At 47.0% G+C, this 19,015-nt stretch overlaps 1 protein-coding gene across 4 annotated transcripts in view; it reads left to right on the top strand.

Moving 5' to 3' along the window:
- Window positions 1–19,015, top strand: part of LOC119394507 (endoplasmic reticulum membrane sensor NFE2L1) — a 179,391-nt gene that overhangs the window by 148,615 nt on the left and 11,761 nt on the right. For 3 of the 4 annotated variants that reach the window (XM_037661814.2, XM_037661812.2, XM_049415801.1), the window contains exons 7-10: window positions 8,386–8,504; window positions 11,927–12,046; window positions 13,772–14,033; window positions 17,781–18,049. In XM_037661814.2, coding sequence (XP_037517742.1) covers window positions 8,386–8,504; window positions 11,927–12,046; window positions 13,772–14,033; window positions 17,781–18,049 — 770 coding nt within the window. The remainder of the gene's footprint in view (window positions 1–8,385; window positions 8,505–11,926; window positions 12,047–13,771; window positions 14,034–17,780; window positions 18,050–19,015) is intronic. The other variant, XM_037661813.2, reaches the window with a different exon arrangement.

The following is a 19,015-nucleotide window of genomic DNA, read 5'->3' as shown; positions in this document are numbered from 1 at the left end:
ATGCATTGTTTTCCTCTTGTGGTCGGCGTCCTTGTCTTTCTGTTCAATGATTCTTCCCGGCAAGACGGGTGCCCGCCGAAGCCTTGATTTCAACCAGCTTTGTAATGTCAAACTTTGGGCTTGTTGGTCGACTTCTATGAACGGGGACAAAGACCCGTCTGAAGCGGTCGCGCTGTTTCTCGATTACTACCTTTGCGTTATTACGCAGATCGCGCCGTAAAAGGGACGTTTTTCGTTTGCTTGGTATGCAGTGTTAACGCTCTACACACCAGAGTCAGAAAACACGCGTCAAATATTTTGTTTTGATTTTAAAGTTGTCGCTGAGCATTAGCAAGCCAGCCCCACCGCCATGGACATTATCCCGACGAGTCAACACAGTGCCACTGAGTTAGCGAACGCTGCGCCCTGCATGCAGCCTAAATCGCAGAAATCACTGCCGGGGTCACTGGACGATAATTCACTCATCGTTTTTACGTGCCCCACGAGCAGGTGACGGATCTGCCGCTAGTACTTCGTGAGCAACTGTCTCCCCGTGACGTCTCACTGCGATGACACGTCACTGAGAAGCCACCTCCTCGATAAAGAAACCGAAAGTGTTTTTGTAAGGTAGCATTACTAAAAATATATTCGATGCATTCCCAGGCGCCGCAATACTCTTTGTTAGGGTTCTCGACACTAGTGTTTTTATTTAGAGCGACAATCCAAAAACACTTAATGTTCGTCTCAGTACTCCTTTAAGACATCTTTTTTTTTGTCAACATATGTTGTAGATTCCCACGATATTATTGTTAACAACGTTCGCGTGCAATTTACCGCCCCTTAAAGGGATTGACAGCCGCTTTCTCTCGACACATTTTTTTTTTTTTTTTTACGGCGCAACGAAAAGCTCCTCCTCGGTAGTGGTTAAACTTGCAGCAGCTGATTCCAAAAGCTCGTGGATATTTTGTAAGCAGAATTTTGCCATCTGGGAAGACACTAAAAAAGTGCGAGTCCCTCCTCCAGCAACGATGAGAAGCGATGCCAATAGCCCTCCTCGCAAACTCTTCTTACGCCCAACCTTCTGCTTTCACATGGAGTGAGTGCAACTGTTGTTAGCCAACTGTAGTTTTGACATTTTCAACTGTTGAATATAAGAAGCCGACGGAATAAGTTTTCCAAACACTCGTCGTCACGCGAAGTCCCTTTACCGCCTCGCGAACCAGGCACTCGTCGTACTTCTCCAACTCGTCGGCAGATGCCGCTAGTTTCTCAGCTAACAACTTTAATGCTGCCGCTCATGACTACGGTCCCTAGAATTCATGACTACAGTGGCTATCATGACCAACGGATCAAGCGAAGGCGGCGCCACTGCTCTGCTTACTGCAAACGAAGGCTTATCTTGCGCATTTTTAAATTAGAAAATATTATAATAAAAAGTGTACTGCATTTCAACACTAATACAGAAGCCATTAACCGCATACAGCAGTAAAAGGTCACGTGATCGGAATCATATGCATCTTCGCTTTTTTGCCGCGTGGTGCGCCTAAAGTCATTTTTCGCGACCTTAGTGAAGAAATAAAAATATAAATCCGGCGCATAACGAGGAAAACGGGGCTATTTTCAGCTAATAAAATAGACCGTATTTCCAAAGTGCATTGCAAAATGGCCATACCGGACCGCTTTCGCCTTCGAGTCGAACGCATTAGGACAGCGAAATTTTTGCTTGTGACTTTTTTACTGTAATTTGTAGCTTTGTGTCTGGTAATCCCTAAATTGAATCGTAAATGCTCTAACGTATGGTATAATTAATGCTAGCACCACCAATTTAGTGTCACTTTGAATTGTAAGAAAGTAGCGCCCCGCAGCGCCTAAGACCGCTGAAGCTTTGGTGGCGCTGACAGCGCAGTTTTCAAATCGGGGGCCCCGCAGAGAATGAAACGATGTGGGTCCGCGGCTTTTCCCCCTGAAAGGCGGATGCACGCAAGCCCTGCACCAATGGGCGCGCACTCCAGACTGACATCGTGAGCCGGACGGTTGGTGACTCCGCCTTCGGAGGACATTACCGAGGGCTTGAGCGGGACTATTTCTTCAGTCGCGGAGGCGTTCGGTCGTTTGGGCGGGGCCTCTCCGGACTTCTTATGTTGCATCCGGCCATAGGTCCTGCGTAGTTCCTAATCGGGGAAAAGCAAGTACGTTGTATTTCACTGAGGAAGAAAAGAATATCGAGCAATATTCATTGCAAAAAAAATATATGTATGTATGGAATACCTCGGCATTTCGCGGAATTCTATTTCGCGAGCTCATTCATGCCATTCTTAGCACGTTGTAATTCTGCTTAGTAATTTTCAAAGTCGGCTCGACATTTTGAGCCAGTGTTGAGTCTTTTTGTCGATGTCATTTCTGCTTAACCATCCGCAGTTGCTGAGCCATTATTTAACTTAATTACGCTGATGTACTCGCATCTGTTATCAACGTAATACGCACTTCAAATTTCATCTTCTCCACGTGCGCTTTCGTTCGATACAACCATATAATTTGTTTACTCACGCCCACTTAGCTTTGACTGTCACTATTACTCACTGTAATTGGCATATGTTGTCTACATTTCATACGGCATGTTACGGTCCTGTTTCAGTTAATGTGTAATCGATCATCCTTTATTGCAGTGTCACTGCTATCAATTGTCGTATAATCATGTAGTGCATATTGTCTACATGATATAATGTGCAAGCGATGGTCTTTATTTATCCTGAGCTCTGCCCCTACTACCATGGAGGAAGAGCCGCTGCAAACAGCAGCAGCACACCGAAATACGAAGAATGTTATGTCGTCACAGTTCTCCCGCACCTTTGCTTGCCACCGTTGGAAAATACTTTGCTCGGGCGCTTGGTGGAGGCGCGTCAGCGCTGCTTCGGTTAAAACGAATCATCGGTTAATAAATAGGTCGAACAAACAAAGAGGGGCCCTGGGAATTGGGGCGCTTACGAAATCTGCACCGGAAACCTACAGAACTTTCAGGCCGGAAATTGTCAATGAAAAGATTACGATAATTCATGGTGTAGCTCTCAGTTGTTAGAAGCCAGGACGCACCGAGCCAAGTGCGAAGTTACAAGGCACGTTATGCGGTGCATGTGGAGAGGAGGTGGAAACGGCTGAACGCCTGATTCGTTTCTGTAAAAGGCTTCACCGCGCAGGTCAACGCAGTGGAGGCTAAATTTTTCAAAGCATTAGGGACATACGAAGGTGCTGTCCTGTTCGTTGCCGGTGTCCTGTCGGGACCGAACCAGCCTAGATGCGTACGCTTCGACAAATTGTCGCATACACCCTAAGAAAGAGTCGAGTATTTGGGGAGTATTTCTGCTACACAACATAATCGTCACCCACCACGCGTACTTTCCTCGCGTTATCACCGCGGTCCCGGCACTTCGGTCACGAACGGCGCGCGCGTTATCAGCGTGACATAGCATTCTTGATAGGAAAGTGACGAGAGCCGGGTTTTAAAGAAAGGAAACGCGAGCAAGCCGGATGACGATTATTGTTGTGTAGCAGAAATACTCCCCAAACACTCGACTTTTTCTTAGGGTGTAGCCTTCCGACGTGTATGACCTATTCTTACCCGGGTTTTCTCTCGAAAAATACTGCTGAAGAGCCGAAGATGTCGGCAATAGCGAAATGTTTGGTGTAGTTTGTCCGGCTCCGCCTGGAGGAGAGCTCTTTGTTCTGAACCATGTTTCTGATGGTGGCCTCCGAGGGCTGCTGGTTTCAGCTCTTCGTGGTGCAGCCCGCAAGAATATATTGATATCGACAGCTGCGGCAAGCCTCCCCGGAGACCGGTCCTTGTCGACAAACTGTGTGATAAGCGCGCGCTTATTATATTGGAGCACGCTGAACGTTATCTGGCATCAAAGCGCACCTGAAACGTGCACACACGCAGTCAGCCTGCTTCTTCATCTCGCACGTTTAAATGGAGAGACGGACTTGAGAGAAGCAGACGCTACATTTCTCTGCGAGTTTTTTATAGCTGAGCTCTTTCGTAATGCTGAAGAGTCGTGTGCCAGGGAACCCGACTACGTTTTCAGAAATACTGTAACCTCCGTCGACCCCCTTATCCTCGCAGGAGGAGCGCGGCGCCACCCGAATGTGGTCCTTCAATGGGGCCAGTACTGGCGACTGGCGTCACTTTATTCTCGCGCGATGTCGTACTTCTGGGATTTTGCTCTGAAAGAACGGACCGTCAGATCGCAGCCGTTGTCTGTCTTCTCGTCACTTTTACGAGGCCGCGGTGGTGGGCAAGGCACGTCGCCGCTCGCGCAGCGATGTTTTTGCGCGGCGGCGCATCGGAGCGCGAAGCGGGGCGGACCTTATCGTAGCTTGCACAAGGACCAGCTTGCGAGGAGGCGGCGTTGGGCGAGGAGGCATTATCAGCAGCGATCCGTCGTCCGCGCTGCCTGCGACGTGACCGGCGGCCCTACCGCGATGGCGGCGCGGATTACTCACGCGAGCACCGCGAATGTTCGTTCGCAAGGCTTCCTTTCTCAGATAAGCGAGGTCGCCACTCGAAAAAGGGCAGATGTCGTCGCGGTGCTCCCTCCCCGAGCATATGGTATTCAAGCATGCATCGAAATACATTGGCTGCAGGAAGTGGCCAGAACGTGGGGCAGGTCGAGTGATTATGATTTTCACTGACACCTGAAATGCAGTTTATGATCTGCAGACGATGGAAACACGCCATGGGAGGCTAGCTTAGCTGTGACGGAAATCCTCTTTTGCAAGCAACACGGTGACCTTTAAGAAGTGTCAGTTTAGACGGAGTCTTTTATGTAGCTCCGAATTTATGGCATAAGTACTCATATGTGACCCTTGTCAGTTAGGCCCTGCAGAAACATAATTGCATCAGATTTTTTTAAAGCTATTTCTGCCTGAGTTCTGACCACTTTCTGGGATGGGCAGTGACATATATGTGGGGTGGCAGGCAAGGGTAACGCCAACAGGCACCACCCGATGCATGCATCGACCCAAGATGGCCTCGAGGACATGGCCGCGTGCCAGGATGATGATGGCACTCGGCTCACAAAAGTCACTACAGTGGACTCTGGATTAGCAAAACTCTCTTGAATAGAAATGCCGGATGTACGGAACAACATTATCAACCTTGGCTGGCTGTTTATAGGAACTCGTTAACATAAGACTTTGCTTAAAATAAACTTGAACTGAAACTACCACCTATATCTCTGGCATATGGAACAGTTCCACCAAGAGAAAGAGCGCAAGGCGTCGTCTACAAAATCAAATGTTCCAACTGCCAGGCCGCATACATTGGCGAAACAAAAAACTTGACCGAAAGAATTAAACAGCACAAACACGACGTCGGGACGTTCTCAAGACAACGGAACCCCCTTTGGAAGATGCCGACCATAAGACTGAGTTTGAAAAAACCGAAATCCTAACAATAGAAACTATCCAACAAAAATGGCTGTTATTGGAGTCGTGGTTCATTCAAAACACCGAAGGCAACCTAAACCGATACAAGGGAAACCTGCCATCAGTATACATTCACGGACTAGCCAGAGCAAGAAAAACCAATTCAAACAAAGTTGCGAGTGAGCAAAACCGTCCCCGGCCGCCCCCAGCCCATCAATCCCACGCAACCGCACCAACCGCGGCAACCGCAACCCCCTCAACACTCTCACCACCAAAGAAGACGTGCCTTCCCTCCTTCTCCCCAGCTGGTTCGAAAGAGAAGTTAAGAGTTGCACCTCGACACCTCCGCTGTCACTCCCCCTGAAGAAGGAATCGAATTGGTTCCAAAACGTCTGGAAATAAACCCATTTTTGGTTGGAGGGGGCCCTTTGAAAGTCTTAAAGTCTTAGGTTCAAGAAATGTGTGAAACGGTGATGCACAGTTGTTTCTATCATGATTACTTAACTGATCAAGCAATCAACGGTGAGGAGGAGAAAGTGCACTGCTGAGTTAGTGCAACGTTGAAGTCTATAGTCAGATACAACTTAAGGAGTCCAGAGAGGCACCGCCCAGATGACCCAAGCGCAACAGCCTCTGCAACTAAAGAAAGTCCCGCTCATGCACTCGGCGATGTTCTCCGAAGGTGGAGTCACCGGCCATCCGGCTCGTGACGTCAGTCTGGAGTGTGCGCCCATTGGTGCAGGGCTTGTGTGCATGCGCCTTTGAGGAGGAAATGCCGCAGACTTCTAAAGTTGTATCCGACTATAGTTGCCATCAGAGGCATAGCCAGGAGGTGTGCACACAGGGCACATGCCCCTCTTGATCTGCCATTAGAAAATGTCGCATAAAATGGCCTTCTGCAACACCACCTGCTCAGTAACCCCTTCACAGTCGAGAGTATGTTCCCTCCAATTTCCTGCTACACTCTTGTTAATATGCTTCATTCAAAGCAACAGGAGTAAGAGCACACTGAATGATGCCCTCGTTGGCTGCTCCAGAGAGAGAGTTGTTGGTGGCATCTGTGATGGTGACTGCGATTCCGTTAGGCCAAGATATGGATATTGCCGTTCCAGTGCTCGGTGCCGATTCAGACCAGACAGCAAGAAATGCATTAAAGTCTGACACGTGATTTCGACCAGCAGGGAATCCTTTTGCATGTATATCTAACCTTGCAGAAAGAAGCTGCAACATTATAAATGCAGCTTTATTTTTCTTTTACCGCAGAAATATTGAAACACTAGAACTCATTTCACATAAAAACAATTGTTCAAAGCTGTGTACTTAGCTTAAATGAAAATTCCAACCAGCAAGAGAGCATTTCTGACCGTTCGAGTGCTGTTTAAATGGATTTTACTGTACTTACACAAAGGGGCCAGAACTGTGCCATAGGACAAGTATGCTGTGCTTGAAATGAACAGATGAGTGCACCGTAGCTCCATCACATGTTAATGCATGCCTACAAGTTTTAGCTGCAAGAATGCTTGATCGAGGAAGGCTTTGGAAAAATGTAGGGCATGGTGTAGCACCAGCACACATCAGTGCACATTTCTGGATTGCATACCTCCCCTTGTGTAGGGTAGCAAACCGGGTGCTACAATTCTGGTTGACCTCCCTGCTCTCATTTTATTATCTCTCTCTCTCTCTCTCTGAATTGCACAACTTGATGTCTGCACCAATTTGGCCCAAAATAAATGTTTCCTCTTCAATAATAGCTCAATAGCTTTAGATATTCTGGTCAGCCTTTTCTGTAACACAGCACTCAAGAAACCACCGGTAATCATACTGCAAATAGCCATTCAATGTTTGCATACAAGCAATCAATATGTGTAATGCTGGTATTTGTGCACATTGTGTTTGTGGAATGGCAGATTCTCTAAAAAGAATGCTATTGTAATGCCACCTTGATTTACTTAATAACATGTGTTTGTTGAAATGTTTCGGCAAGAACTAAGCAATCCCTGCCACCACATGGGAAGAAGGCTGAGGCCTACACGAAGACTATCTAGTTTTATTAAGAGTAAAGAACTCTGGTGTCACCCTGCATGCGTGAGGTCGTGTGGTATTCTTAGGCATGTCCTGTTAGCAGTTGCGTAGACTAACCTCTCATTAAAACCTGCGCAAGGCTCGTCAGGCACCTTTAAGTCACATTTCACCTCTGGTGGCAGCACCATGCTTATATAACTTCCAGTAAAGCCTTTGTAGAAAGAACCGTTGCCTTCTAGTTGGCTACAAAACTGACCAGTCATCTGAAGAATTTCATCAGACGGTCCTGTGTATGGGCAACCAGGTTCTCCTCAAGCTTTAGGGAGTGGGCACTGTCTTTTCGTATAAAAAAATGTTGGCTTGGGCCAGTCGCTTGGGTGCCATATTTGAAAGAATGTGCATGACATGGATAAGGAGGCAAATGACCCAAGTGCTAGCAGGAAGCTGAAGGGTTTGTACACATCACAAGCAGCATAGTGGGACAAGTGGAGCGTAACACAGGATGCTTAGCAGTGATGCAGTTGACGTTGGCCACAGATCAATGAAGAGGCACGAGGCAAAGCTCTTGTACATTCCATTATGTATTTTAACTAGAGGAGAGGAAATATTCGAAACTTCAAATATTCAATTCAAATGGTTTGGTAGTCACTTCGATTTGAAGGACACTTTTAATTCTAAAATTTAAACACATATTCAAGACCTGTTTTCAAAACCATGAAATGGCATCAAAGATGTTTCATCAGCTAAAGTGGTGAGTAATTTTGCTGAAATAACAAGAAAATCTTTGTTTTGTTCGTCATTTCTTCAGCAATGCCGTAAGACTTCCTCAACGGCCTCGCTGAACGCTACCGGTGCTGCCACCCCCCATTGGCACCTTGATCTGCGCGATGAAGATTGTCGTGCACATCTTGTACCGGATTGCAGTGTTCTTTTGCTTACATGTGCTTTCCTTTCTTGCTGCAGCGGCTTCAGCGCCTTACCCTGTCCAGCTGTCCGTGGCAGAAGATCGCATGGACAACAGCAGTGACACAGGCGTATCATCCATGGGATCCGAACGCGTGCCTTCACTCTCCGAAGATCATGTGAGTCCATCTTTGCTTTTCGCATTGATGCTTCCCAAACATGCGAGCCCCAAGCGTAGTTTGGCTGCTGGTTGAGTGCATGTCTCACTCCAAGAAAAGCTGTCGTGCCTTAGCAGTTGCAGCTTCTGATCAGTAATTCTGTTGGCTCTCAAAGTAATGAAATCCCAGTTGCACTTGTCAGCATTACACCTTATCATTATGAAAAGTAAAGACAATATTTGCATTTAACCATCGTAGCCTGCACCTTCAGATACTTCTGATTATACCTTTTCTACAAAATTGGTGGAATAGAGAAAGCATGAAAAGATACGTGTGCGTGTGCTTGCTGGCACCACTGTTATGTGGATCTCATCCTCCAGTACATCACCCCACGCAAACGCCACAGCTATCATTATCTGCAAGTGGCCCTAGCTGATAATTTTTTTTGCTTTCCCAGTACAGTGGCTGATGCAGGCAGGAAGGGCACCAATGGGAACCAGAAGGGGCACCTGTTCATTTGAAATGTTAGCCAGCTCCTTCTGTTGCCTCCTCTGAGATGCCAAAAAAGCTGAGCCTAAAAATAGTTCCTTCAGGAGTGTTTCCAAGAAAGTACTAATCCTGGCTGGGCTGGATTTGGATGAGTGAACCTTTGGACTCATTTCAGTGCACCATGGACTCTCTCTGCATAACTGCATGCCTAATTTCTTTCACATTAGACAAATAAATGTTCTTGCTTTTGCTAAATGTTGCTGGCATTTTCTCAGTATCGAAAGTTGCAAAGCCTAGTTGATCACCAACCATCCCCAAACCATGCATGAAACAACTCAAGTACCTAAGTTTGCATGACTGCGTCCACTTTTTCGGAAGGTAAATAAAATCAGGTGGAGCTAGTAGTGGAACAGCTGTGTATATTATGCTGAATAGCGGCACATTTCAAAGGGGCCCTCCAACACTACTCAAACCCCCATTTTTTACTTGCGGGTTGAGTAGACTGAAGGATGGACAGGTTAATGCAGCAAGAATGGCAGTGATAGGGACATGCAGTTCGAGGTTATTCAGCCTAGAACATTCAAAGTATGAAAAAAAAATTGCCTATCCTCAATTCAATCTTTGCAGGGTCTCATGACCACATTTCACTTGCCACAGACATTGCAAGGCACCACTAATGGAATCGGCTGAAAGCTACTACGTCAGGGAAGCTTGCACACCATTGTTGCCTGTTCTGTACAATGTATTGTTGAGACGCTGTTGCTGCCATTGTCACAAACGTGGTGCCTGACCACGCCATTTTGTCTATACACTAGGCTGTTAGAAATGAGTTTCCCTGACTTGTCAGAATCTGCCTTTTTCATTTTCCTGTGCTGCCCTCTGCCGTTTTGGTAGGGTTTTGGTAGTGGCCGGGACAACCGAGATCAAGAGGCGTTTTGCGACTTTCCCACTGGGTGAAGGGCAGATGCACCGTGGCACTGTGAAAAAGGCAAACTGGAGCGGGCGTTACTGCTTTGCCCATGGTTCCATACAACAACACTCCAAGACACTTCCTCCTCTCATTCCAAGAAGGGGGAACGGCAAGGGCGGTGAAGCACAGTTGCCCCATCGGTCGAGCATCCCAGGACTCTGCAACATTCTTTCGCGAGTTCTTTGGTACAGCCACCCGAACAACTACAAGGGTTCATGTTTACATGGGAAGCAGCGGTCGTCCTGTCTTTCTTGGTTGTTTGTCGTGCCTTGTCTAAGTGCGCTGCTTCACACGTAGACATGAACTATCACCAACTCACCCAACTTTCAACTTTACTGAACTACAAGGGTGCAGTGACGTCAATTCAATGAAAGGGTTACTTGCACCGCTTTAACAACAATCAAGAGCGTAGTGCACGTGCAAAACGAGGCAACTCACAAACGTACGCAAGCAAGGGGAGGGAAGAGAGAGAAGCCTTTCTTACGGACATCTGACCCACGCAAGCAAATAAGGTGAAATGGCGTTTTGTAGTTGTAGTGATCCTTTCTGTTGCTATGGCGTTTATTTGGCATTCAGTGAAAAACAAAGCCCAATAATAATCTCACTTTTGATGCCACGCCATGATCACTTCTAACATTACATTTGTCCTATTATGGGCCTGTGCTCTTCGCCATCATTTCCACCAGCGATAGTTCTGGCAAGCACCCCTACGTGCTGATGCGGTCCGCAGTGACTTTATTGAGTGATTAAAATAATCATTTGATGGTCGTTGCTCTGACCCATGCGAAAATTATCCCCAGCCACCAGTCAATGCAAGCCACAAATAAAAAAATAGGTGCTTCAAAAGTATTGGAGGGCCCCTTTAACTAAAAGTTTTACCCAGCCTGTGCTAACTAAGCGTAAAAGCTGCCTAGCTCGTTAACTGAAAACAGAAGTGGGCTCTTCATCGTGGAGGTGAACTGAGCAGTCACTTGTCTCTGTCTAGAGATTGCCACTGGGCAGTCTTATTTATGGTGCAGTTCTGCATCCCTCGTTCTTCTGCGGCAGGAAGCTTGTAAGATCAGAAAGCTGGTTCGGGTAGTCTCGCATTGTTTAGCACGTTTGTTGACGGTCCACTATAGGGACGTGTTGTAGTGCGTACTCTCAAGCACTGGCTAGGAAGGGAAGAAATATCGGTAAGATCAGCAACTTCTGGTTAGTAATTTGCTAATAATGACGACCTTCCTTGCGACCCTGCACAATGGGAAAATCGGTTCCCATGGTTGTAATTTAAACAGCTATCACATGACGCAACCTACAGTTGTGTGGAACAGGCTGGGCAGCAAGCAAGGGAGGTGTTGCACAGTGGCTTTTGTGAAGAAAGCCACGGCCATTCAGCTGCCCGAGCATGGTTAGCTGCACCAATAGTACATGCACAAATTCTCCGCAGGGTTGATGGAGATTGAGTGCATGCATCTGTAGTGACAGCATGACAGTGGTCCAAGTAGGAACAGGTTGTATGCTAGTGTAAATGCACGTAGCAATGCATTGACCAGCTTATTTTTGCTTCCTTGCTTGTGGAATGAATATCCTTGTTTTCTGGGGAATCTATTATTTCGAGCTTCCGGTTATTGGTACATTTAGTACGAATTGTCAGTCAACAACTGTGATGCATCATTCTATGCAAGCTTCTGAAACGGGGGTTAACAATTCAGTTACCGCGCAACTAGAATTTGTTTAACATTGAGAAGAAGGGTCTTTATTTTTTAGTAGGTTAAACCTTGTTTGGGAAAAAGCATATATTGCTTTTTCTTCCCGTTTCTGGTGCATGTTATTTCTGATGCCAAAGTCCTTAAAATATTGCTATTTAAAAGGTGATATTATTTTTCACATATAGAAAATTAGAGAGTAGCTAGTAGCACTGAATTGTGATTTGTAGTTCAGAGTAAGTGTGCTGCTGCTCTCGTGCTTGCATGGTAACATTTGATGGCTTCCTTTTCCGCAGGAATGGCTGGACTCGTGCTCAGAATCGTCGTCCTCACATGCCGACGTAGACAGTGATGCCAAGCGACTGCTTGAAGTGGCCCCAAAAAAGTACAAACTGTTTGGACGTCGACCGGGCCTGGTAAGCAATGCTAGCTGCTTTTCAAATATAAGCTGAAAATTGGGAATTTATAGAGGAAGCAGCACTGGGGGGGGGGGGGGGGGGATCAGTCGATTGGGAACAGGAGAGAAGTCTTCCTTGGTCTTTGTGTTGAGAGCACAACTCTAAATTGTCACTGTGAGAGCATGGATATCAAAGTATTCTCTCGTATTTTGTTCATGCAGGAAAGGCTCTCCACATTTCTAAGCTTTAGTGTATGATTATTTTAGAATGCAACGTATTTATTTATTCGCAGTACCTTACATTGAAGGGCATTGAGTTGGAGAGATAACAGGAAAAAAATTAACATTGAATAAAGAAGTAACGAAACAGAGGTTACAATTGGTACAGAGCAGGGGTTCTCAAACTTTCTGGCCTTGGGGAACCCCAACAGCTTTTCCAGAGTGCCATGAAACCCCTAAGTTTTCCTGGAGCACGAAGGCAGTAGAAAGCGGAGTGATGGGGGGAGGAAGGGTGATAACGCCTCTCGACGATGCAACCACAGTGTTAACACTGCTGGCGTTGGCCCGTTCTCTTTTCTTTAATATCGAAGGCCATGGCCATTGATGTAAAACTCCCGATGATACATATAGACTTGCCATACCCCGCCATGCGCGCCACTCGCATAAAGCACCCGCCAACCATACACTGTATGCTTCGGGCACCATGCAGCGTTAGCAATGTGTTCCTGCAAACGAAGCGCCGGATGTACAGAGAAAAAAGGAGGCACTGCCAGTCACGCAGCAAAACGGCCCTCGACCGATACACCAGTCGTAAAGCTAAGCTTAAATGCCCCTGTAGCCCACGGCCGGCCCAAAGCGACGCCTCTTACGCGTATCAAAGCATTTGTTGCGCGTTTTGATTACAAAACCGACATAGAGCAGTGGCAAATCACTGTGTATGAAAACTGCCATGTGAACACCGACTTGCCATGGGCCAGGAATAAAGTGCCGAGCTAACCGTTAATGCCGTTTGAACTAGTTTGAACGCTCGCGAGCATGAATTATCATGAATTACCAGCGCTCTGTGCGTTCTGTCACCACGGGTCTAAAAATCGTGCAAGTGTCATGGTACGCACTAGACGACGAGTCTTTAGTGCTGCTACCACGTGGGTCTCGCTACTCGCAGGCACCCTATGTGCGGATGCGGCGTGCGATGGCTTCATTAAATGCAAAATGCAATGCAAATTTGCTTATCTAAATAAATAAATTAGTTGCTAAAGGGGGTAAAACGGGAGCGAGTTGCATACGTTCTGGCGGCTCGCGGAACCCTGAGATGTTCTTAACGGAACCCAGATTGAGAACCCATGGTACAGAGGAACATCAATACACATTATCAAAAAACGTAATCAGGTTATCGTGAAAAGCTTCGTGGTCGGACATGGATGCAGTGTGGTCTAAAAGACCGTTCCATTATTTATTGATCACTTTATTTGTTTTATCTCTAAACAATAAGCCAGCCCTCGGCAGCTACTGTCAGAGACATGTGACACGGCGATGGCCTGTTGCGGGACCATTTAGACGGTGTTGCCACTTGTTTTCGTTTTTGTGTTTTGCTTACCGAGCCTCTTCTCGTGGTTTTAATATTGCGGAAGCACAATTTACAGAATTGCAGTTTGTTGCCCTCTGTTAATGTGGTTACTTTGGTGAGCGTACTTGTTTCACCTGAAGGCATAAGTAGTGCTGATTGCAGTGGCACGTAACGCAGTGGTCGCCTGTCCAGGGAGACAATGACGCCATGCTGGGTGGCTATGGTGGAGTCCAGCAGCAGCCCCCGTTTGCCACTCCCTTGGGCCGCCTGCCAGGTGGTGCCACTGTGGCAGTGGTTCCGCCCAATGCTCCCACACCCAACAGCCTGTTTCCCTCTGCACCCGAAGTGCCTGCCGTTCCGAGGCTTGTGATCCGCCCCGTTGGCTCTCTGGTACAACACAACCATTCGTACTCGGCGGCCGACGTGGCTGCCGCAGCAGGTCAGTCCTCTCTGCACCTCAGCCACAAGTGTTTGTGCGCGAGAGAAGAATAGTGCGCTATACAGTCAAATCTCGTTACAACGAACACCACATTAACGAACATTTCAAATTAACGAACTTTTAAGAAATCCCGTGCCGACTGCTTATAGTTTCAATGTAAAAATATTTCACTACTACGAACTTCAGAATAACGAACATTTCAGAATAACGACCGTTATTTAATTCCCGTGTAATCTTAACAACACCTCAGTACTACGAACTTATATCCCGAAATGCGAGGATTCTTCGATTTCAGTGTATCGGTCATGGCAGTCGGAGCTGTAAGGTAGCAGACGACGCAGCGCGAAGAGCGGATGCCCTCCCGCTAAAACCTGAGATGGCGCGGGAGGAGAAAGACGCGGGCGGAGAACTTTTTTTTTTTTCCCTTCGTTGCGGAATGGTTGCGGAGGGCGACAACGCATCAGGTTTTGTAAAGGCCCAACTGCATGCATAGCACGCGGCTTACGAGCGAAGGCGGCTGCGACAAACGGGCTCCGTCGCGCTGCTCGATTGAAAACTATTGCGCGCACGCAGGCAAATTACGAAAAAGAATTACAGAGTAGATGAATGACAACATGCCAAATTTATTAATGTCTTGTTTGAGATAAAGATGCCATAAAAGCGTTTCGGGACTTCCTTTTTTCGCAATCTTATGTTTAACCGCGGCAGTAGTATCTGCTGTGATCCCATGGGGCGCCCGGAAGCGTACGCTGCCTAGGCTACGTCGCACTTTGCAAACTGCGTTATGTTGGGGTTAGTCCACGAGGCGCATCTCGACAACGTTTCCTCTTGCTGTCAGAGAACGTTTGCTTCGCAGGGAGAAGGGCTACCTCACACGACGACGATGTTGACATTGCAGCAAGCTACCACCAATGCAGCAAGCTACCACCGAAAGATCAAAACGAACCGTCGATCATAAATAACGACAAAATACGGCCGCTGCCTCGCTCTCCGCGTGAGATGGGGCTGTAAAGAAGGTAGTCTATAACTTGCATTCCTTAAAGTACGCGCCGATTGGAAGCATCACGAGCAAATTGCAACCGAAGCAAGGGTCAGAGATGCTGCCATGTTGTTGGATATCGTCATGCTCACTTCCGGGCGACAAGCGATGTTTTCTGGCTTTCCAGAAACCTGGGATGCCTTTCGTGCTTTTCGCGCTTGGCCAGTGGTCAGAACGACGGTCCGTTCGCGTTATCAGCGCGATCAGCCAGCCGTGTGGAATCGGAAATAGCATCGTTTCGCGATTGCACCCCTGCGACAAGCGACGGCGATGGATGGCCCTCCGCGACAGCAAATCCTGTCGGCCGTCGCTCAAAACTCGCGTGCATGCAGTTGGGCCTTAAAGGATTGCAGCGATTACATGGACGACGATGTCACGGTAGCACCCGAAGATCGCGACGAGTCCGTGTCGGCCACAGATGCGTTGGACTACTTGAGGAAACTCCGCATATTCATAGAAAAAAGCGGAACAGCGACCGAAGCGGCGGATAAAAATGCGGACGGTCTAGAATCGTTCGTGACGCAGAGTTTGTGCTGCACCCGTCAAAAAATGATCACGGACTATTTCAAATAAACGTGCCTTGTCTGACGTTCACGTGTGCATTGTTGTGAGAAACGAGTTCAAGGACGTACCGTTGCAAAGGTAGGACGTTTGCGTTACTGAAATTCTATTGTTATGGTACATTTTTGGGCTTTCACTATAACGACCTTTCAGAATAACGAACATTTTTCCGCGGTCCCCTGAAGTTCGTTATACCGAGATTTCACTGTATATATATGGATTAGCTTTGATATGACCATACTCTCGGTATAACAGAGTATTTAACTTTTATGACTCAATATAATGAAACGTGTTTATCCACACTTTCAGTAATGGTAAGTTTCACTGCTACTGCAATGAAAGACTGAGAAAATGCAGTCGAACCTGTTTATAATGTACTCAGAAGTGCCACAAAAAATTTTTAAAAGGCAGGAGTCGCGGGAAGATGGAAGCTCGTGATGAAAAATTGGTAAACGGGGTTTGTGTGCTGGAAGCAGCGTTTCGACAAGCGGACTTTTCTTCAAGGCTGTAACTGATTTCCTTAGCGCCTGTGTGTATACGCTTCGTACCCTCTCCTTCAGTCCAAACAAAGGAGCAGGAGGGGGCAACTATGAAAGCAGGGGTGGGGGAGGAGGAGGGGCCGCCGTGTGGAATTGGGTGAATCAAAAGGAAAGAAAATTAGTACGCTTAGAATACCGCTACGCCACACGTACAGCTGAGTATGTGTGCTATCGTGGAGCGATTCCATTGCGATTATATGACTTTTTTATGTCTTTCGCTGTCTTTAGCCATTGCAGGAATTTCTGGGTCGCGCCTTTTGACCAATGGCAAATGGTGGCAAAAGGCAGCAAAAAGTTGTAGAATCACAATGTAATCGCTCCGCGATAGCACTCCAGATAGCTGAAGATAGGGTTGTCGGTGATCTTGCCTTCATCATTTTCTAATGCTTATTTGTAAAGGCATAGCCAAAATCTCGCGGAAGTCGGGTGCGGAAGTCACAATACCAATGGCGTTTTTCAGGTACCTGTGAGCATAGCATCAAAGATATGTATTCGGAGTTATAAGATGGTACTGACGACATATTTTAGAAATTATCGTCATTGGAAGTGCTTTCACGCTTCTCGTGTTCTGATCCTGATTTCATTGCCTTTGTTTTTGTGGAGCTGAGGCAAGGGCCGCATTTTTGGATGATCGCTTTTGAAGGTACTTTTGCAAGGCGTTTGGCTGTCTACGAACGACGGCATTCTCGCATTGTGCCAGCAGTCCTTGAACACTTAAAAGTTATGGCACTGCAGGTGCTAAAAAAACGCTTTGTGTTGGAGATAGCGGGTTGCAGCGCAAACGTCGCGGCACAGCTGTGTTTGGTGGGTGCTTTCAAAGGCTAGTGTGGCTATTACATGAATAACCTTTTTTCTCAACTATTTAGTCTGAAAAAGGGGGGTGCGGCTCATACTTGGGTGTGGCTCTTACTTGAGACTATGCGCAACGTGTTTGGCACTGTTGCCATGCCCAAAATGTGTTCTAGTTTTTGGTTAGTTTGGACTTTACCTGCTAGAATTCCGTAGAGTTCACTGTATCTGGTATACATTGGAAAGTGTAACGCAGCAGTCTTATGCGCATTCTGAATTCTGGTCCGTGACTGCTAGAGTTATTGAGCTACCCCATGTCTGTTGCATATTAGCTGCTCCAAATTTAAAAGTCCTCCTTCATAAATTTTTACATTACAGTTGGCCCAGCTATGGGCTCCAAAAATAGCTCCAGAAGCTATTCCAGCTGTTCCATACCTGTTAAGTAAATTAAACTTTAGCCAGTTGCCAAGGCGATGGTGGCAATGTTTTTTTTTTTTTGATCTCACTTGGAAGGAATTTTCTTATGAAAAGGTAACTGCAGCAGAATTTCAGTAAATAGAATGACTGCCTCTAATTCAGTTAGTGTTGTACCTGACTTCTGCACATTTATACGTCTTTCTCGGTAAACAAAACGCCCATTAAATGGAACACATGTTCCTGGTCCTTTAAGGCTAGCGTTAAAGGGCTTCTGATGTGCTGAAAAGGTTGAGTCACACGAAGTTGTGTGGATGACGAGATGGTAGTGGAAAGCGATAGCAAAAATGGGACGCCCTCATTTTGCCACTCTCGTGCGCTTAAATGTGTGCAAATTCCATGCAGAAAATTGTGAGTCATCGGAGGAAGAAGAGGACGAAGAAGAGGTGATGTCGATGAACAGTGCCTTTGGCTTGGCGTGCGAGACAGAGGAGCAACGACACGCGCGAGCATCGCGGGACGAGAAGCGGGCGCGAGCGCTCAACCTGCCCCTGTCCAACGCCGAGATTGTGGACCTGCCAATTGACGAGTTCAACGAGCGACTCGCCAAGTACGAGCTGACAGAGGCACAACTGGCGCTGATCAGGGACATTCGTCGGCGCGGCAAGAACAAGGTGGGCTATCTTACTGCACTTGCATGTCACTGGGTTGCTTTAAACGACACACAGTTTCGATGCCAGTTTGCACCCTAACCCACATGCATCCCACAACCAGCCGGCAAAACTTTGAGTCCATTGAGCGCAGTAGAAAATTTGTACTTGAATGGTTTTTTTTATTTATTTTTTTTTGTAGCTGATGCATACAGCATTGGAGTAGCCGTGTAACCACAAGTGGTAACAAAATGTACCGACACCTTCAAAGTGACTGCCTCAAGATAGCAGAAGCCGATCTTAAGGGGGGACGCGGCTTTCGTATTGTGAAAAATGGCAAAAAAATCGATTTTCTGAAAATCAAATTTTCAGTTTCTGGAACCCTTTTTCTATCTGATTCCAAAATATCTACACTGAAAACCACCCAGAAGTGCTTCGAAAAATTTGTTTTGCCCTCCGAGGTGGCGAAAATTATTGTGGAAATCGCAAAAAAACAGTGATTTTCAAAAAATTGTAGCTCCGCGATGATGCGACCGCGAACCAACTTTTTGGGCTTGTCGGAAAGGGCATTTCTCCGTGTTCAAATTCCCCGCTTCAGCGGGCTCCTCCATTCAGAAAGAAGCGAACAAAAAGCAAACACTTGAGAGTCGTTCCGAGGCCTCCGATTGGCCGTGTCCGCCATGTTTCCCCAGCTCGCCTCGCCATTGGTCCGATGCTCGCTCCGGGAGATCGTCGTCTGCGCGTCGCGAGTTCACGGCTGTCGAGAATCGCGCTACTTCTAGACACGTTCGTTCTGTGTTCACGGCTCGACGATCACTTAAAATATAATTACGTTTTAGTTGGGAGCTGCAAGAGGAAGTTCGATCTGATTACGATGGTGCGCCGCGCTCCTGGCGAACATCGCAAACGCGCGTCTCGGACCGACTCTAGCGTTGACTTCAGCGTCGGATTCGCGGTTAGATGTTCTGTTTATCAGCACCTCTGACATCG

The sequence above is a fragment of the Rhipicephalus sanguineus genome, chromosome 5 (assembly GCF_013339695.2).
Source record: "Rhipicephalus sanguineus isolate Rsan-2018 chromosome 5, BIME_Rsan_1.4, whole genome shotgun sequence".
NCBI lineage: Eukaryota > Metazoa > Arthropoda > Arachnida > Ixodida > Ixodidae > Rhipicephalus > Rhipicephalus sanguineus.
The sequence above is the reverse complement of the archived record's forward strand: the minus strand, read 5'-3'. Positions and strand labels throughout refer to the sequence as shown.